At 49.6% G+C, this 21,074-nt stretch overlaps 1 protein-coding gene across 2 annotated transcripts in view; it reads right to left on the reverse strand.

The window, feature by feature from the left end:
* Nucleotides 1-15,265: 15,265 nt before the first annotated feature.
* The window catches only part of LMX1A (LIM homeobox transcription factor 1 alpha), a 43,546-nt gene continuing 37,737 nt past the window's right edge, over nucleotides 15,266-21,074 (reverse strand). Inside the window, exons 5-9 of one of the 2 annotated variants that reach the window (XM_054073126.1) lie at nucleotides 16,438-16,607; nucleotides 16,208-16,285; nucleotides 16,031-16,100; nucleotides 15,749-15,919; nucleotides 15,274-15,531 (exon numbers count right to left, since the gene is read on the reverse strand). In XM_054073126.1, the coding sequence (XP_053929101.1) occupies nucleotides 15,371-15,531; nucleotides 15,749-15,919; nucleotides 16,031-16,100; nucleotides 16,208-16,285; nucleotides 16,438-16,607 (650 nt within the window). In that variant the 3' untranslated portion in view covers nucleotides 15,274-15,370. Of the gene's footprint in view, nucleotides 15,532-15,748; nucleotides 16,101-16,207; nucleotides 16,286-16,437; nucleotides 16,608-21,074 lie in introns of both variants that reach the window. The other variant, XM_054073125.1, reaches the window with a different exon arrangement.

Below are 21,074 nucleotides of genomic sequence, written 5' to 3' on the forward strand. Positions count from 1 at the left end.
AGGGGTGGCACAGTGGGGAGGGGGCAGTCATCCCTTTGCAACCTCCAGGCAGCTCTTGAAGCTAACAGCATCTCACCTCGCCAAGCTAAGAGACTCGGGAGAGCCTAGAGTTTAGCAGTAATTTTGGCTTAGAAGCAGCTTTTTACCTGGACATAATGGCATGACATTGTGGCAAGGTGAAAGCAGTTCAGGCATGTTGTGTGCACAGCAAAACTGCAACTTCTAGACAGTAGCTATTCTACTCCAAGTCTGACGTGAGTTGAACTTAAAACCAGAGCCAGATAAAAATCACTTCAGCCCAGATCTGAGCTCTGTGCTGCCATACCTGTTTGTTGCTTCCCAGCTAGGCTCTCAAAGTTAGCTCATTTGCATCTACCTCCATCCTTAGGAGCTTCATCTGTCCTTCACAGCCATGACTGGAACCTGACCATTTCAGCCAGCCTCCAAGCTGTGTATGAAGATGAGGCAGAGAGGTTGCCATCAACACCATTTACTCCCTAAGGCCAGATTTGTGTAGGGTAATACAGTAGCTGGAGATGTAAAAAACGCTCGCATCACTGGTGTCATTCACACCTTCAAAGAGACGGGCCCTAAAGTTTTTGGAAAGTCACTGTATAACTCCTATATACAGTCCTGCAAGTCATCTCTCCTTTGTCCTCCGGGTTTTCTTGCAGAAGACCAACGGACCTGGTCTGTCAGTCCTTTGCGCTACTTCAAGATAGTTCACAAACAATGCACACCTTCTCCATGTACTTCCTCCCACTGCCAGTTTCCTGCTGTCTCACTAACTTTCTAACATTTCACAAGTCCTTACTGAGCAAATTTCTGCAAGTTACTCATTGCTCATTGGCAGAGACGGTAAAGGAATTTGTCTTGGAGGCTTTGCTCCCTTTGCAACTGAGACTTGTGCAAACATGTACTTAATCTTGTTCCCAGGGTGTCATAGTGACCTGAATGGACCCTGCAAGGAAAGCACTGCAGCAGACTAACAGTGCTGGACCCAAACTTTTGTTCTCTGCTTTTGACCATTTGAAGTCATGCACTGCCATCTCCTGTGCAGGAGTTACCTGCCACAGAAGACACTTTGTTCAAGTATATAAAGCCAAGTTCTAATCACTGAGTGTAATAGGGCAAGATGAGTGATAGATGGACAATTAATTTTCATGTTCCCACCAGCAACATGGATTTTAGTGCATTCAGTCTTTAAGTCACTGAATGCAAGGGAGGACTTGGCTCTGATCTTTTCAGAAAAGGTCAAGCAGGTGCTCAGATCTTCATATGGGAGCTCAGCTGTTTAAATGCCCTTAAACACCCAGGATTTTGAAACATGCCCCATTCCTGCGAATCCAGGAACTGCCACTTTGACTGCATTTAGTCAGAGAAGACCCACTGAGAAGGTTATGTGGGCACATCCGTGGTACCACTCGAACACTCAAAACTTGGCTGGGCCTGGCTACAGAGCACATGTGGAGCTTTGGTTCCACTGGCTGCTGATCTCCTGAAGACTGGCTCTAACAGTCCTTTTCCATCTTGATCCAACCAGGGACTGAGAGTCACCAACCCTCTAATTTGCTCCTTCTGTAGTAGCCCTTACACTACACTATCCGGTCTCACTAACAGGATGTCCATCTACAATTTTCATCCCAACCTAACTGCAAGGACGCAGGTTCCATGAGATCAGCCATGAATAATCAGTCTGTGGATGTACAGGAGACACACCCCACCTGGCCTTTACACTGCTGAAAGGTGCTCAGAAATGAACAAGTCAGGAGTCTATTCTAGCTCTGCTTATGGGAACATTGATTGCACCCAGGCTTATGGCTTGGGGCTTCCAATTTTGCCCGATTTTTCTCCAAGCAGAGAGCTCCATGGTCTAATGATGTTCAGTAAGAAGGTGGAGAACGCAAAATGCTGTTAGAGCAGCCTCTGAAGACTGGTTTCATGGTTCTCATCAGGTAAGCATATCCCAGCTCCAAAGAAACAGAGAACAGAAATAACTAATATTCACGCAATTTACAGCCTCAGCCCCCCTCTGAGGGGAACTCTGACATCTGATACACTCTCTCCATACAGTGTCTTTGCGACCTGTATTTCTCTAATCCTTCTTTCCACGATTCTAGTATGGTAATGTGTTAGGACAGCCCCAATCCCAAACTTGTGACCCACCACCTAATTTGCCAAACCCCTACCTAGCTTCTCAGAGCCCCATTGCCCTCTTGAGTTCAGGCCTAATTTGCAACCATTTTCTCACACATTTTCTACACAAATCCATCATATCTCTTTTGAGACAACAGCTTCTCAAAGATGCGTTTTCTTCTTAGTACAGACATGCATGCAGATGTCTTCCCTCCACCACACCTTTCTAAAAGCAAGGACCCCCGGCTGGGAGACCAGAGTTTTTGCTGTAAGCAAGTTGAATCTAGTCACAAATAGAGAAGCAAATTATTTTCAAATCCAGCCTGGATCCCTTCTTGGAACATCCAACACAAGTTGCTGGTCTCACCAATCTGCTGGCCAAGGTTGCTCCCTGACTCTATACACAATTCTATCCATTCCCAAGGATGTTCCCCGACTCTGTATCCCCCCAGAAATTACCCTGTCCCCAGGCTGCCTAGTTCTCCCTCCATCCTTTGCTGTCTACCCTTCCATCCATACCCTGCTGTTAAACAATGCCCATCCTAAGAAAGCCACCCCACAAGCAGGTGAGCAACTGCAACAAAGCAGCCCTGCTATGCACGGCATCCCTGCTCGTGAGCCAAGCTGGGAGATTCACCTGTGCGGCCCAGACAGTGAAGAATTGTTTGGAGCAAAACACTGTGCAATCAAGTGGAGATAGCAGAGGCAATGGGGTCAGGCAGGCTGCCTGGGGCATCTTTCATCTCCGACTTCAGGAGGTGGGGTGTAAAGTGCACGCTGGCCGGGCCCAAGGTGGGCTCAAAGGCAGCCTTGTTCTGCCAGCTATCTGCCATCTCTCTGATGTCACACGTTTCATTTGGGCAGCTCACTTCAAAGGCCCCCTTCTTGTGCTCCCTCCCCTCACCCCTTTCTCTTCAGGTTTGGATTTTGCTACAGGAGGGATAATAGCCCAACTTTCCAAAAGGCATTTTGCTGTGCAATAAAAAAAAATTAAAGATGCTTAAAGAGCTGCTGCTCAAGTTAACCCAGTGCAAGCAGGGCAGGGCTGGGACAGGCAGTGGGAAGCCAGGGTCTCACTCTCCTTTTCTCTCACGCTAAAGCTCTCCACAAGCAGCAGCAAATCTGTGCCTACCTCTGGCTCCCCCAGCACCCCAAATACTCCTCCATTGACAAGGGGCTCCCTCTTGTGTCTGCATCCACCATATGTTTCCTACAGGGACCTCTGTGTCCTGGCTCCTGCCAGCCACACAGCAGCTCCAAGCAAAGGTCCAGTTTTGGCTGGAGTTTCCAGCGCAACTCTAACCACCACCACCCCCACACTCCTTGAATCACATCAAACACCACCTTGGCATACCCATGGCAGCAGGGTACACAGCATCTGCCTCCACAGCACTTGCTGAGTGCCTTGAGGCACGTCCTGCAGGCAGGAGGCCAAAATACCAGCCATGATGTGTTGGCCATGCCAAGACAAGACATCTTGCTCAGCTGCAGCCTCTTGTTGAACAACGGTGTCTCTGCCAAGCTACACAAACTTGTCCAGTGCTGCATAAGAGAAAGGTGGTATTTCAAAAGGCTAATAAGACTCTGGATGCAAGTTGCCCACTGGGAGAAGGTGCATCCCAGTAAGCGAAACCTAAGCAGTAGGGTGTATTCAGAGACAGCCTGGGAGAAAGACCTTGGCCAAAAGTCATTTCTAGATTTTGTCCCAAGCATGCAAAAAATCATATACCCTCAAACAAGTACTGGGTAACTTCTGGTAAAATCAATTTAGGTAGTTTGACAAAGGCGGTTTCAAGCTTTATTCCACAGCTGGAAGCTATCCAGTGTAGCAAATATATATCTTCCTGCACATACCATGCTTCAAGAAGCTGTGGATTTTAGGAAGTGAAAAAGCTGTGGACAGAAAGAGGAGTGGTAGGCATGCTGGTACCAATCAGGGGCCCAAGGATCCTGGAAAGAAGCCATTTGAATTGCACCACCATACAGTTACCCACATCAGCACACCCACTGCAATGCACCGCCCTCTTCACGTGGCAGCCGCTTCACCACATGGACACATTTGATGGCCGTTCCTTGGCTCACCTCTACGCTGAGGTTTTTTTCCCCCTTTTAGTGACAGTAGTAGGAAAAGGTGCATCAAAATTCAAATATAAAAGGTGTCAAATTCAGAATAAGAAAAATCACATCCATTCTAGACCAACCAGCCCAGTGACCCTTACTCAGGTGCCTGGACTGCAGGCTATGACTTCCCTAGGTCAAACCACACCTGCCTGAAAGGCAGCTTGCTGCTGCTCACGTGAGTGACGGGCTGATCCTAAGCCATCGGACTGCACAGCCAGCAGCCCCCAAGGGTCCCCCCAAATCACCGTGGCTTCTGCTCACACCCCCACCCTCCAATGGACAAGCAGGAGCAGAGATGTTCTCCTGCCTCTCCTCTGCCTGCAGCCTCCTGGGTGACCTCCAGTGCCAAGCCCCTCTCCGAAGCACCAATGGGAAGAAGAGGATGCAATTTGCATCAAGGAAGCTCTTTTGAGGCCTTGGGGAACATAATGTCAGAAATCCCTGGAGGTCATTTCTTAATGCTGACAGTTCAGGGAAAGGCAGAGGTACCCTGAATACCAGCAGCAGCCTTTGCTCCCCAACGCAGGCTTCCACAGGAGGATTTAAAGGACTCACAGAACTTACTGGCAGGTATTAAAAGTTCACTGGAGCTGTAATAGCAATCTGTCAGCTTGCTGCTAATCCATTTTGACAGAAACTTTATAAAAAGCTGAAATGTGTTAAATAATCCTGGAGTTTAAGCAGAGCAAATGCATGGAGGGTGGTTTTAAAGCAAAGGCTGTTTTCCTTGGGCTTCTGACCAAAAGCCCAAGGGCCAGCCCAGGATTTAACTCCGTAAACAGAATCGCTCCTGGAGGAGAAAAAGGAGAGACACCTTTAGAAAGCACTGTCACCCAGACAGCACTGAGTAACACCCTGAGCACCCAGTGGGCTGTTCCGTGGGCAGGTGGTGCACAGGCAGCGATGCACAATAGTGGCTCTGTGCTCACCCATGCGCCAGGAGGTGGGGGACAGCGTACCACAGGGGTGCTCGCAGGGACCATCTGATGCACCTGCGCTTACCTTGGAGTCAAGAATGCAAATAATTCACATCTGCAAATCCTGGGAAACCCATTAGCGCTGAAACTGGATCTGTTCACCCCGTAAGGGAAGTTTGCCCAAGTCTGCAGATTGCCGCAGTTTCAAGGATGGTTTTATCGGCTGGCTATCACAGAGCCCTCAGTCTGGGCTGCATCACACAGGTGGTGTCAGGAGCGGTATTTTGTGTCCTCCATTCCATGGATGTTAACAGACAGGACAACCAGGTGCACCCTCCTGGGCAAAGAGGTTTAGAGGGTTTCTCCAAGGACAGCCAACAGTGTAAGCATAGCACACCAGTTATCCACCAGTTATACAGCCCACCAAAAGCACAGCTCAGAATAGGACCGCAGCCTGCCTGACACTGAAGGACAGCTTCCCACCTCTCTCCCCAACAGAAAGGCGAGGCTTCCTTGTGCACTGTAGGTTATATTAGGGTTAAGCAGCTAAGATGCCACACGCAGTGGGTTCCTGCACCAGCAAGATTGTGCATGTTGGTACTGCTCTGAATATTTGCTGCAGCTGGTTTGCTCTGGAGCAGATGGCAAAGCTTCATCACCATCTCTATTTCACTACCATTTCTCATGGTCTTCCTGAGCCTTTTGCCTCTCGGCAACAGGTTCTGTCCTCTCACCGAAACATTACATGTCCCCTATCAGGAACACAGTTATTACGGCAACTAAAGACGTTACACAGAATGAAGTTTGCACACTTAAATCTTCAGGGAGAACTTCCAGAGGACTCTCTCGCCCTCAAGTTCTGTAGAGTCTGCTTCCAAAAGAGCGGTGGAGTGCAAGATCTTTTAGCTAGGAACAGTAAAGGGCTCTTATAACACTGCCAAGACACCAGCCAGAGACCAATAACAGCATATTCCCCCTCATTCTGTCCAGATCTCCCAACAGAGGAAAGAACAAACCAGCAGCATTAATGCTTCTCCTTTACTGCTCCAGCACACCAAGTGTTCTCATAGGTCTCAGGTCAGCAGAGCAAAACTCAGGGGAATTCTCAGCCAGGATCACTAGCTGGGCTGCTACTGACTCAGAAGCCTAATCTCTCATGGCTTTGTGCATCCCTTTGGTAGCAGTGTTCACCAATACAATTCCTGAAGTCCACCAAGGGCTGTGGTCACGCTGAAGTACCACCATGAAAGGGAAGAGAAGTAGGGGACAGGTTTATAGATCTTTTGACCGCCCCTTTACACAAAGCCCATAGAAATCTATTTAACTTATCAAAAATGTCAAAATTGGACAACAGCTGAAAAAACGCCGGCAAGAAGGTGACAGGCCAGACAACTGCATAAGCTTCGTCTGAGGAGAAAAGCAAGGTAGGAGCATTTACCAGGAAAGAAAATAGAGCTGTCATAAGTCTCGCTGGGAATGAAGACTAGAACCTGTAGTAGCAGTTAAAATGAGTATGTGTCTCGGAGAGGTTGCAGTACAGCACAAACCCCACAGCAGTAAGGATGCAAGGTAAGAGAGGTAGTTTCAGAGCAGGTAACCCATGGTGAAGTCCTTGCACATAAGGGAGCCCACTGACTTTTTACTTAGGAAACACCTTGAAACAATCTCCAGAGGAATTCACAAACTGGCATTGTCACTTTTTTTTCCAAGCCCTACTCCCCCCGCCCTAGGACATTGTCATCGTCTTCCCCAGGAGGAGATTTGCTGCCAAGTAACCAGATCTGCCCCAGTCACAAAGGGCCTACTGTATTCCCCCCAGTGCTGCTGGGAGGGGCTGGCTGGGTGCACATGGTCAGGCAGCACCTACGCTCGGTGGCCCAGGGCTGTGGGATGAAACAGGACTCTTCCTCCTCCCCCAGCACACCACAGCTTTGAGGCCATCATGGGGAGGACTGGAAAGGTAGCATCTCGTCTGCTTATTCCCATTTCATGGGGAAGCTTTTCCCCACCAGCTCCAGCTATGGCTAATAGACTCTCCACCCTACATTTTGCAAAAGCCAGCTCTGCCACAAACATTTGTTAGCTCCTCACGAGCTCCTGGCTGGAGGTGAGCTGGTCATGTCAACAGCAGATTTGTATTTCGACAAAAGGAAGAAAGCAGCAAGTCAGGGAAATAGCTGTTAAACTGTAGGAATAATCAATCAGGGAGCAATTTCATCAATTTAAATAAGCTTCCTTGCACTTAAAAGCATTTTGAAGCAAGTGATTAAGCCTCTAATTGATAGGAACTGTAAAGCCCAGGAAGGAGGCAAAGCAGTTCGGTTTGCACAACTATTTCTGGGTCACAGCATGGGCTGTGGGTCCCATACACATTGACATTCCTTTGAGGATAACATCTCTATCTTTGGACTTCTTCATGCATCCAACTCCTTGCCAAAGACTGATACTTTCCCCTGGATTCAGCATCCCCTCCCATTTAACACTCACAGGTAGCCCAGCTTGACATGGGACAGCTACTGGTCAAACACCAACCACGCTGTTCCACTTTCCGCCACCAGTTGCAGAAGCCTGGCCATGCTCACCTTACTGGTTTTGAGAATCAACCCCATTCCTCATACCTTTTACCTTAACTTTGAGTTAACTTAATAGGTCTTCAGGTTGTTCCAAATGTCTTTTTAGGCCTCCTGGTCACCTATGAGAGGGCTGCCCCTTTTATCCTAACAGTGAAGTCACAACCCCATCCTCCCCATCCGTGCTGGTCCCACCTGCAGCTAACATCACCCCTTTCAGATAAGTTGCTCTGCCACATGCTACTGTCCTTTAGCCACCGAGTCCCACCTGAGCTTCTCACCCCATCTCCAGCTCTCCCACTCCAGCCTTTGTTGAAGGGCTCCTGGCAAAGGCAGTCTTTGCTCCATGGGATGAGGCTTCAAGTACCCCAGCCCCCAGGTCTTCTGCTGGCAGTGCTGAGGTGTCACCACTCCTTCCTCACCCCTCCACCTACTCCTGGAGGAGACAGGGCAGCCAACAGTCAGTTATAGCTTCTGACAGGCTCCAGCTAATCCTTTTGGAAAAGTTTCACCAGTCTCCTCTTCCCACATTCCTCGGGGGCTCTCCAGTTACTTCCCAAATACCTACATGTACTTGGCTGCAGAGCCGAACCCTCCAACCCCGGGACACCAGCGCAAGGTTGTCAGGACAACATAATCAGCCACCCAAGGAACAGGCATTACACTACATCTCTAGTTCCATGATCTCATATATATTTTCCATACAGGCCTTGCCTCATTCAGCAAACGAGTTGTTGCTCACTGTTTCCCATCTCCTCTTCAACTCTGTGCACAGCCTCAGGGTCCTCTGTGCTCACATGTTATTTGGAGCTTATGTTGAGCACAGACTTGCTGCTTCATAGGTGCTCTCAGGAAAGCACAGAGAAGCCCAAGGCTCCACGGCGACCTCCCTTCCCAGCCTCTCCTCTCCAAAGCAAATATTGTTGCATCTGTACCACAAGGAACAAAGGCAAGAAGAGAGCCAGAGCTTCAAGGGTCAGCCAGTTTCAGAGCACCGATCCAGGATACTAAAAGTCAGCTCTCCAGAGCACTAGTCCTGCCTGAACTCTCCAAAAAACCTAAATAAGATTAGTTGGAAAAAGGTCATTGTGTTTTCACCCCACTTGAAGCCACCAAGTCAATAAAGAACATAGGGCATCACCTGCTGGGGTTCCCCACCAACTCCCTGTCTTTGTGCCACAGGGTCTGCTTCCCTCCTGCCATGGATTTACTCTGCCCTGAGACCATGATTCAACCCCCCAAGCATCCCTCTGAATGAGCCCCCTGTTCTCGGGGTCATCAGAGGAGAAATCTGATCTCCTCTCTGAAGCAGCAGCTCAGATGGCCCGAGGCAGTGGGAATCTGCTGTTCTTCACTGAAAGTGCTGTCAGTATTTGATCACTTGGAGTGTTTTGACATGGTTTGCAGTTGGATACACTCATCCTCAGCCTGTGAACTTACACGTCAACCAGGCAAGCACATGTCAGCCTCGACATCAGCGTCTAGGAGGTCTACGGCTGACAGGATAACCTTTTCATGACCAACACATTGCCATTCAGAGGAATGAAGACAAGAATTTAGTCTTATCTCCGACAAGATAAGTGATTATTCACCTTTTTACACCTGAAGAGCTTCTAACCCTTTTCCTGCCTTTCCATTGCAAGTCTTTACCATTTCTAAAAGAATTTTTTTTTACACAGATGAGGAACAGTGGAAGAAAATGCTTAGCAAATGCAAGTCACAGATTCAGACAGCTGGTGTTACCTGGGATCTTGTTCACAGACCTACCAGAAGGCCAAAGCACTCGTCCTCAGTGGTTTGAGCCCTATCATGTGTCACAAGACAAGCATTTTCTAATGATAGGTGACATTTTGTGCCCAAAACAGCATCAGTGAAGATAACAGACATCTGGCAAACGGTTTCACTCTGGAAAAGGGGACTGGAGCAACCCATGCTTTGGCATTTTCCCCATCAAAAAGACAGTACTTGCTATCTCCTGTTTCCAGGGAAAGACCCTGCCCGTGGCTTCCTTCAGATTTGTGCCCTCTCCACCTTGGATGTGCAGAGAGATGACCCATATTAGAAACTCTCCTGCAGGACTTTTCTTTTGTATTTGCTTGCATGCCCACATCACACAAGAAAGCAGCTCCCACCCTGGCAGCCCACAAGCACCCTGTGCTGCAAAGGGCCGGGGAGATGGCTGTGCCCTGGGGCGCACACGTGGGTCTCCTCACTGCACTAAGCCCACAGCACCCCTGGCAGGAGTCAGCACAGCTACACCGACTTCGGTTACATGCTGAGCCAGGACATTTTGAAGGCAAGAATCTAACTCTTCATCTGGAGATGGTTTTCCTAAACAGCATCTGCTACCAAGGTGACACGTTTCCAGGAAGGTTGCTTGCTCCAGCTCCTATGTCCGCGCACTACAAGCCTCCCACAAATATCAAGATTTACATCACTCCAGTCTGCATCTGCTATAAGCTCCTGTACCATCCATTCACAAAGAGTAAATTAATTAACATAATATCACTCAGAGCTAGCTCGTTCCTGCCTATCAGTATCATCTAATCAGTGTCCTCAACTGAAAAGTAATCTCCGATTTGATCTTTCCTTGGCCACCAAGCAGTGCCTGAACAGAGGGGGCTTTGTTTTGAGTCACTGAAGACACAAAGGTCAGCTCCCAACCTTTTCTTGGCATCGCCCTTCCTTGGAGAGCAAGGTAGAGCCTGTTTTCATGTCAGACTCTGTTCTTTTCTTCCTGGCTTTGACAAGAAGATATCATTTGTCCTAGGGAGTCACTCCCCACACCAAGAGCAGGCTTAGACATCGAGCACACTATGGCAAAGGAGCATCTTGAAAGTACATCCCAGGGGGGCCAATCCTGAATATCGCAAACCCACCACCCACTCGGGGACACCCAACAACCCACCCAGGCTTACAAGGAGTCATCTGCCATGCAGTGACTCCATCACCTGCAGAAGATAAGGCCCAGCCAGTTTTGCTTTGGCAGGATCCATCTACACCCTGAAATAAGACTCAACAGAATATGAAATCCAGATGACAGAGGGACACACATCTGCTACTACATTGGGCAACTGAAAGCTGGACCTGTGTTCAGACTGCATTAAGCACACAGGGCAACTTGCAGAAGGAAGACAAGCTTAAGACCATAAATACGGCTGATTTTACTAAACAAAGATCAGCCCTCTTCCACAATACTGATCCTTCTCCAAAATTATATAATATATGTAATAATTTTATACATCTACATTTTATACACATACGTTGAGATACTGTTATTGAAGCATGTCGTTACTTTTTTTTCTTTCAAGATTTTACAAGTAGGCAACCAGTCTCTGTATGCATGGGTTTTGTGGGGGTTTTATTTTGGGGGAAGTAATTCTGTGAGCGTAAGTTGATAGTTAATCTGATGGAAAGGCAGACTGATGTAGGTGAAAATTTTTCAAATGGGAGATGCTGTGGGTGGAGAACAGAAGCCTTTTAGCTTTAAAAGATCCTTTAAAAAAACCTTTTAAATGGGATGTTTTAAGAAGCACTCAAGTGCAGAGAATTTTAAAGACAGTTTTAATAACCATAATGAAAACATCAATTTTTCTATTGCAAGCCTGGGTAGTGTTAACTCAGCCACTGCCTACACCCGGATCCTACAAATGGGACTCACGCTGGCTTTATGGGTCACAGCAGCTCCTCGACACCACATATACTCTGCCTGCCCTAGATCTGCCCCCTTTCTACAAGCAAAGCACAGCTCCAACCCACAGTGACTATCAGCCTCATCCCAGACCCCCTCTGCTCCACCAGTCAGCATTTCTCCAAGACCACAAAGTCCAGTGACAGAGAAAGCCATAATTTCAGCAACTAGTCCATACCAGCACAGGTCCAATCCTTTTTCCTATTGCTCTGGAGCCTTCCTGTGCTCAGCTTCCAAATTAAGTAATAGGATTTTTGACTCTCCATGTCATCCACCAAGAAGTTAGTTTGGGAGACAACCAGAAAAAAAAAATATGCTTAGCCAACATTAAAATATGATAGCACTTACAACAGGTAGCACCCTTGTGTTTTGCAAGAATAAAGTAAAAACATGCACCCCTGTCTCTACAATGAAATTTCCCAAGAAATGATTATCTCTTAGAGCAAGGACTTCAGAAACACAGCAAAACTTTCACACAAGCAATTACCTTGCAGTCCTTTGCAAGATCATCTCAAATCAAGCCAGGCAGCACCCTAAAGCATATCTTCCCACTTTCTCCCAAACCCATGCAACCTCTGAATCCCGCTTTTATAGGGTTTTGCACTCTCTCCTGCAACACCTTCACCTGGTGACTCACTAATTACATCCTAATTGAGGAAGCAGGCACAGCTGAGATACTTATACTGAAAGAGAAGACCTTGCAGCTCAATACACCTTATTTAATTCTCCACAGAAAGCCTTCTCCTACATGTTAGACGCTTCTTTCTGCGGCTTTCCAGCCTAAGTTTGAGCTGTCTGTTGCCAGATAAGAGCTTAGAGCAGTTTTGTAATCAAAACCTTATTGTTGAGAGAAAACAGAGCCTGTGCAGTGATTAAAATCAAGTCTTCATTTTGGGGAGCAAGGGGAAACACCCAGCTGCAGGATGATGAAGAACACAGTCCCAAGTAGTTTTTGTCAGGCAGGCTGCCCAGCACACTGTCCCAAGGCACAACTGGGTGACTGGAACAAACTGGGCGCTGCTGGGCTGGGGCTGCTGTGAGTTTTTTCAGCAGTTGCTGTTAATGGGGTTGACTGCCATGGTCTTCTGGCCTGAAATAGAGTAAAACCCCAAACTAACCCAAGAAATCTAAGCTGTTCTTTGGAAAGTACAACTTGCAAAATAAAAATCACACATTTTCTTCATGCAGTCACACCATTTTGGAATATTTTTTTTCTTCAGGTTGAACTACGAGCAGTGATGGAAGAAGGGCAGGAAGGAGAACACCTTGTTTTGAACATCTCAGACATCTCAGAGTGGATTACCCATCCCAATTTGGCAGCATTAGGATATATCTGTGAAACCTCTCCATGACAGGGAGCTGTGATGAGAGCAACTCCTGTTGAGAAATACCTGCCCATACCTTCTGGGCAGTTCTAAATGGAGTGGTTTATGGCCCTGCCATGGTGGGCTGGCATTCATGGTGAAGTGATATTTCCAGGGAGAGCGCTTGTGGGTTAACTTGCCCAGCAGAAATGGTTTCCAACTCCTGCAGTCCCCTCTGCCCTGGAGAAGGATGAATGCCTCCCAGCCATGTTATGCTCAGTGAGGTCATATGACAACCAGAGATGTGAAGGTACCCATGAAGTCTTTTTAATTCAAGAGCTTATGCATTCAGGAAAATACTTTGATAGTAATCTTGCTGTCCTGGCTTCTCCAGCTTCCCTTTAATTCTAAGATCATAGAAACACTGTGGCAGGTCAAAACACAAAGCAGTGTTCTGGTGGTACAAGCACATATGAGCCCATGCAGAGAGCAGGCAAACATGCAAAACACTTTGCTTTCTCTCTTTTCGCCCATCCATTCTAGAAGATCCCTTCTTGTTGTAAGAAGGTCAGCCAGGGTCTGGCCTCTCTTTATCCTTTGTCATTTGGCTAGGAGTCACCTCTCTGCCTCCAGATGTCTAAAAGTTGATTTTTCACAGCTGACTTTGTCCTCCTCAGTCTTGCTGTGCTCAGTGGAGAGCCCCAGCAAGCCCCTCACTGCCACCTTGGGTGGGAGACAAAGGTAAATGTGTCACCTTCCAGATCCAACAGCCTCTGTCCATTGGCCAGAAAGAACCCTCAAGGACCAGTTTAGTCCCACACCAGAGAATTGTTGATGCTGAAAACCCAAGGAGCAGAAGCTTCCCCCATGGTTTCACTCTACCCAACCCCTCACCAACTTTGGAGATGATTCAAACCCCTCTTTCTCTGAGTCAACTGGACACCCCACACAAGAAGAGACCAGGCTTTTTTGGTTTTTTTTTCCCAGACATTTTTTTGTCTTTTTAATCTTGGTACATGATTTCTGACAGTGTGTCAGCATCTCCCGCTGGGTCAGCCATCTCTGGACCCTGCTACATTCAGTGTCAGATCGTACGGTGGCATTGAGTCAGTGTTTTGAGCCTCACAGTCACTTGTATGTCTTTACGGGTTGTTGCTTACATCATTTGTGAACAGCAGCACAAAAGGACACAACGCATGAAAACAAGAGTGGGTATGAGGTGAGGGTCACCTGAAGATTTGACCCTAAGGAGAGCTTTTCCCCAGGTTCCCATGGCTCCTGCAGGATGAACCGCAGCATGGTATGGGAAATGCAGGGCTCTCTTCCTTTCTCCTTCACCTGAGGGGTGGCAATATAGGCTGTGAAGTCTTTCAGAGCCAGGATGGCAGCTCACACTGACCTAGCACCCATATCTGAGGGTACAGGACAGGGTCACTGGCAGAAGCAGGCTCAGGCTGGGTCCTGCCGTGGGAAGGAGAGAGGTGATGTAGAAAAGCATGGCTGAGCCCGGATGAGCCAGATGTCCACCAACTCCAGCAGCATTGTCCACTGAGCACCGACCTCCGGGACATGTCCAGCAGTGGGGACAGGACCTGACCACTGTGCCGTCCCCATCAATCTGCTGGCGGAGGAGCAGGACCCTGGAGCCATCCTTGCTTTGGGTTTCAACGGCACCTCAAAATCCATGGGACAACCTGAGAGCACCAAAAATAACCACCCCCAAAACCCAAACCTATCACCTGAAATGAACTGATGTTCCTTCCCTACCACTGAGCTTTTGCAACCTAAACATAACGTTTATAAAAAGTAAATTATTTCATCTTATAACTTAAGTGCATTATTTCCTTAAATATGGTTCACACTGAAAATAAAGTTACTTTTGCTGTACAGTAAATTTCTGATAGACTTAGAAATAAACTTTGTTGATACAATCTGGCAGGTGTGGCTGTGCAGCACATCACCCACAGCCCCACGGCTCTGCACACACACGCGTGTGTGCCCATACACACACATACACACACACAGAGCCCCATCCTTGGGGACGGGGACAATGTTAGGGTTTTCTAGCTTTCTATATTCACATGGGAACATCTACCTTAAAACTCCCTGTGTTTAAACAGCAAGCAGTCAAGCTGGTTGAGGGAACAAAGGAAAAACTCTGCAGCAAAATTTTCCCTGTGTTTCCCCAAAGCACTGTCAGCTTTTCAGATCAAAACCCGTCTGATGCTGCGGGCTCCCACCTCGAGCAGCAGCAGTTTGCTCTTTCTACTGCTTGGACCAAAGGTGATGCAAAGGGGATACGGAACCGGGATGTTCCTGTGGGAAGGGTTTCCACCTCCCCCTGCCTTTCCCCTTGCCAAACCAAGAAATCTCATTCCTCATTTGAAATTTGAAAACCCACCAGCCAGCTGCAAAAACCACTCCTCTCCCTAATCCTAGGCTCCTAAGAGAAACATGAAACTATGCAACCCATAACTTAACTTGCTCCTTGGGAATCCCAAACTACAACATCTTGTTTGATAGCATCCCAACAGTGTCGCTTTCCCCTCCCTCCCAAACCCGAGGGTTCCACAGACCCTCCTGGGGCAGCACAGTGTCGGTGGCAGCCCCGTGCCAGGGACCACGCTGAGCTCAGGAGGTGAAGTAGGAGTTCTGCATGGAGTAGAGGTGGTCGATGGGGTTCCCCACCCGCGCTTGGAGTGGCCCTGCGTCTGCCGTAGCGAGGAAGCAGTCGCCCAGGTTGCTCAGTGAGGTATCATCGCTATCCAAGTCATGGAAGAGGGGCTCTGCACCTTTGGAAGGAGGAAAAGAGTAGAAAGGCTTAGAGCCTGCTTTTTCCTTCAGCACTTTGGCAGTGCCTGGTACCCCCAGCTTTTGCAGTGAAAGGATTTAAGGAAGAAGGGACTGCTGTCTTCTCAAAAATCTCTGCACCTCTCATGCATGCCCCCACCACACAGCCCCGCATCTCTCCAAAGGAGAGAAGGCAAGAGGTAAATCCTGGAGCCTTACCATAAGGGTGCATATGGTCTCCGGGCATCTGTGGTGGGGTGAGCCCTTGCCGGAAGGGGTCGGAGCTGTAGACACTTTGCTCCATGCTCAGGAGCTGCTGGGGTGGGGGCAGAGTGGTGTAGGGGTTCAGCATCCCTTCTAGCCCCGTATTGCCGGTGCTGTTTGTCTGGGCTGGAAGATAAAAGCAAGCCATCAGTGCAGTGGGGCTGCTGCCTGCTGGGGGTTCCAGCCCCGTTGGGAAGCCCAGGGGGGAGCTGGGAGAGCAGGCTGTGAGGGGGGTACCTGTGCTCAGCCGCTGTGTGTTTTGCTGATCCTGCTGCTGCTGCTGCTGCCTTCTGGCAAGCTTCTTCATCTGACCGAGAAGAGGGAAAAACAGGGTGAAATCATCCCCTGGCCAGAGAAAGGAGGGAGGAGAGCCTCGGCACCTGCAGCTGGTGGGGCGCTAGCCCTCATACCTACCTTTGCTCGCTGGTTCTGGAACCAGACCTGCACCACACGGACACTCAGTCCTGTCTCAGCTGCCAGTGTCTCCCGCACCTTAGAGAGAGGAATGACAGCAGCACATTAGTCCCCTCAGCTCTTTGCAGGGACATTAGGAGGGGAAAGAGCAGCATTGGCAAATCCTTGCTCAGCATCCAGGACATCCCTGGGAGGGGGAAGGGGCCGAGCACGGGCCCCTCTCCCCATACCTTCCTGCAGGGCTTGGAGGAGACTTCAAACGATGCCTTGAACGCCCTCCGCTGCTGTGTGGTCAGGATCGTCCGGGGTCTCTTGGGCCGCTTGTGATCCTTCCCGTCCTCAGCGCCCTTCCCTGATGCTTGCCCTAGTTTGCAGATGCTGTCCTCATCGTCACTTTTGCCTAAAGAAGAAGGAAAAAAGGAGGTCCTTTACAGACAATGGGCGGCACACATCATTTTCCAGTGTGTCCAAATTAATCTGGGGGATTTAAAACAAGTTGGTGTTGGCAGTGATCTTCTTGAGAATGTGTGTGAGAAGCTGAGATTTGGGGCTGCCTGCCCCATGGCAGCTCAGAGAGGGGAAAGGCTGCTGTGTCTCACAGTTTGGGGCCACTCATCCAGCAGATGTGCTTTTTGGTTCTTGTTTTCCCCAATAGTCTGAGCAGCTGCAATATGAAACCCTGGGACATCTGATTTTCCCTCCATCAGACCAAAATCCCTGCCTGCTCCACAGGGATTTCCTGCCAGGTCACAGCTGGGGACACATCTGGACAGAAGCAAGTAGGTCACATCCACGCAAGGGGACAGCAGATATCGAGGACCGCTGTGCCCCAGGCATTAGGTTCCTCTGCCCGGACAGCCCAGGCTGGGGCAGATCAGGGTGAAGGGTGAGCAGAGAAGCAACATGTTAGCCAAAACCTCACAAACCTCTCCTGTTTTGCCTTACTACAGAGTTTAACTCCATTTAAAGTACAGAGTTTTGATCACAAATAGAAGAGGCACCTTTTTGCCTGCACCTCCACACTTCCGCGCAGTTTTAGATCTCCCAGGTTGCTTCAAGCTTCACCCCTTGGGTACTCGCTGTGATGTGCGTTCCCAGGCACTGCGGTGTATCTCCCTGCTGCTCTCTGCTTCTTGGGGCCATGAGGCCTTCAGGCAGGAGCTTCTCCGGGAAAGGAGGCAGCACTGCCCTACCTCTTACCAGCCCTCCTCAGTTACCACATCACCACCCTGTCCATGACCTCGCTTGGGTGGGAGGGCTGTAATGCACGCTTGACAGCACAAGTCCTTCCCTTCCATGAGCCGTAAATCACTTACAACCTTTTCCAGCAAGCTCCTCTACCATTCGTTTGGGAATCGATAACGGAGCTGAGGTGCTGGTTTGATGCAGACGCAGCCTGCAAGGCTGTGCTTGGCACAAGTCCTGTCCTGGGGCTGACGCTTCTGTGGGGCATGAGGATGCTCCAGGGGTTGTGAGCCTGCCCCAGAGTAATTTGTGGCTAAAGCAGATCAGGTTGTACCCCATGGCAAGAGCTAAACATGGATCACACAAAGCAGAAAAGTGTGGCAGCCCAGCTAGGAGATGGGGGAAGATGGGAGAAGATCTCTGGGATGAGGAGAAGTGATGTTTCCTACAGAGAAGCAAGGATGCTCTTGGATACCAGTTACCCCTTCCCTCTGTGCTGCTGGGCTCTCTTCTGAGCTCGCCAGCCAACATGGAGACCTTTCCTGTGGTGAGGACTGGGAGGGCTTGGCCATGGAGAGATGTCTGTGCTGGTGGTCTCCAAAACAGCCCAGAGCTGGGTGCTGGCCCCCAGGAGACAGTACCCTGCTGCTGCAGCTCACCCACAGCACATCCATCCATGGCACACCACCAGCAGCAATGGCAGTGGGAAAGACAAACTGCTCTTTTCTTGCATATCCCAATGTAAGAGACACAGAAATGCCACAGGTCTGAGAGTCTCAGTGCTGGGGACCGCAGAGTGTGGAGTCTCTGATGGCTAATGAGGCTGAGCAGCGGCCGCTGCTGCCTCCTTCTCAGTGCCAGCACAAGCAGGGTGTCTGCTCTGCTGAGCTGCCTGCTTTCCTAAACCCAGAGGAATTTAGTTTTGATGGAAGGGTAGAGATTTTTTACAAATGATAGGGGGAGGAATGGAGGATAGAGACATTTTGGTGCCTGAACCCTTCTGCACCTTAACATGAGGTGAGGGCCCTAATGCCCCCCCAGTATGGGAGGGGCAGAGCCAGCAGGGGTAGTCAGAGACTCATGCACTCTATCAAGCAAATGATGCTAAAAACCCACACCAAGGGGGAAAACCCACTCCTAGTAGCACCCCCCCCTCCGAGCCCTCACCCCCAACACCTGCTCCCCAAATCCCTTCTAGTGTCAAAGGGAAAGAAGGAAAAACGAAGCCGGATTTGGCAGGGTATTACTTTTAATTAACTCTCCCTTTCAACCCTTTCCCCGCCAAGGAGGGGGGAGAAATTAATGAGTGTCTGGGGCTGCCCCTGACGTCACCTGGGAAGGGGTTGGGGCGATGGATATTGTGCAGCGTGCCCTCGGTCCGACCCGCTGAGCCCACAACCCGCCGCCGGGGCCAGGACATTCCTCGCTCAGGAGGATTTAGGGAGAGGAGAAACGTTAGGACGCTTTTAATTGGAAAGCGGGGTCTTCTTTCAGAGGGGTTTGTTTACTTAGGCTGGGCGGTAGAGGCTCGGGGGAGGCAGTAATTGAAGCAAGGGTTTGGGAGATTACAGACAACATATGGCTCGCTTTTTATCTGCGCTTTCTCATAAAGTGGCCTTTGGTGTGCGGCGGCTGGGGGAGGGAAAGTGGGGGGCTTCAGAGTGGTGGTGGGAGAGGCTGGACATGCACATTGCATGTTGTTGATGAGGGCATCTGTGATCTGTGCCAGAGAGGAGACACCTCTGCATCCCCTGGTGTGGTGGGGGTGTCCCTGGGGAGGATGCAGCAGGAGGGGGCAGAGCCCTGCCATGCTGAGCATCTGCATGAGGGACACACCCGGGCTGGTCCCTGATGCCATCCTGAGCCAAACTGGTGGTAGCCACCAAAACCAGGCAGGGATGGCGGTAGGGCTAAGCTGTGGAGTCTGTGGGGAGATGAGAAGGGCTGGGACCCCCCAGACAGGGGCTGCCAGGGGATGCCGGGGGCTTTGGGTTGGGTTTCCGACCAGCCAAGGCGTTGTTGTGCCCTTTTGATCCCACACTGGCCCTTTGCATCCCTCAGGTCTCTGCTGGAGTTTCCACAAAAATAAGTATTTTCCCTGGAGGTTTTTGCTAGTTGAAGCTCTCGGTTTGGCCGCAGCCCCTGGCAGCAGCGCTGAACCACGGGCCGATGAGCCACTGGGGAGGAAAAGCTCCACAGCCTTTCTCAAACTGCTCTTTTCCCCCAGTAGGAATAAACCCAAAACATTGTGGGACCAGATGCCAATTCCCTTACTTTTCTGTGTGACGTCTCCTCGTTGGTTCTTATTTTAACTGAAAGAGTTTGCACATCCCAAAAGGAAAAAAATAATGATTCTTTAATCAATTAAGGACTTTCCCAGGGCTAAGGCAAGACCCAGCGCCAGTGTGCCGGATCCTCCTGCTTCCCTGCCCCTCCAGTTCCTCCAGCGCTGGACAATCACCCACCAGCTCCCTCCAGCCACCTCCTCCCATGGCCTCACTCTTTATTTTTCAAATATCATCCCCATTATTTGGGGGAGGATTTTTTCCTTTTGAGCAAGCGAATTTACAGAGCACAGACTGAGCCAGCCGTAAAGCAGCCAGGCTCTTGCTGCGGAGGAGCACAATATCAAAGAGAAACACAGATCCTGGGCAATTGTTTTTCCACCTCAAGTGAAACCATCCCTGTCCCCAGACACACCTTTTCCCAGCTGCAGCATCACCTGCGCTTGGTGGTGAGCACCAGGCTTTGCCTTGTCCATGACATGCCCTGCTTCACTCCTTAACAAGCCCCTCCTAAAAAGGCTTGTAATGCTGATTTCTATTTTGTTTTTGCTTTTTTAATCCAGTGCTCGGTTCTAGCAGGGAACAGACAGGCTCCCCCCAGCTTACTGGCAGCCCTTTCCAGAGCACAGCATTTCAAAGGTAAATCCTTCTTTCCAATAAGGTAGATTTTCCCCCAGTGGTGGTTTTTAAGAGGAATCAAGTGAACAAGGCACATGGTGTGGGGCTGTGCAGCCTCATGAGGAGCAGGGCTCTGTGGACACGAGGATTTCTGCTAGGAGATCATTTCCACCCCCCAGCCCCGCTGCTGGGTTTTCTTACTAAATTTGTCTTCCTGGGAAACATTCAGATTTGATCTGCATTGACTACAGATACATATTTTAATGCTGATCTGATGCTCTGGGCAACCTAACCCAGCAGTGACACCCTGTCTGGAGCAGGATGGGAGCCCCCTGCCCCTCTCCAGCTGCAGTGCCACCTCTCCTGCAGCCCCTCTTGGCTCTCCAGTGTCCCTGCAGTTCACCACGCTGGGTCTGCAGTCTGGCTCTGGCCATTGACTGCTGGGGACACAAGATTTGCAGGCTCCTTGCTGCCAGTTTGTGGTTTTGCACCGTTCCTCAGTTTCCCCTCAGTATTAAAACTGTAGCCACAGTAGAGACGCTGAGGCACAGGGGAGGGACACAGAAGGTTTAGCCCAAGGTGGTCAGTGGGATGTTCGGTACTGTGATTTATTTTATTTTTGAGGAAGAAAACTCTCATTTTTGAAATGAGAAACAGCTCCTCTGTTTCCCCATGTGAAGAGGTAGGAGATGTCACCTTTGGCCAGCACATGCTTGGGGAGGCTTTATGCCCCTTGGGGTGCCAGTGCCTTGCACAGCCCAGGACCACAAACCCTTGCA

Source organism: Cuculus canorus, chromosome 8, assembly GCF_017976375.1.
Source record: "Cuculus canorus isolate bCucCan1 chromosome 8, bCucCan1.pri, whole genome shotgun sequence".
Taxonomy (NCBI): domain Eukaryota; kingdom Metazoa; phylum Chordata; class Aves; order Cuculiformes; family Cuculidae; genus Cuculus; species Cuculus canorus.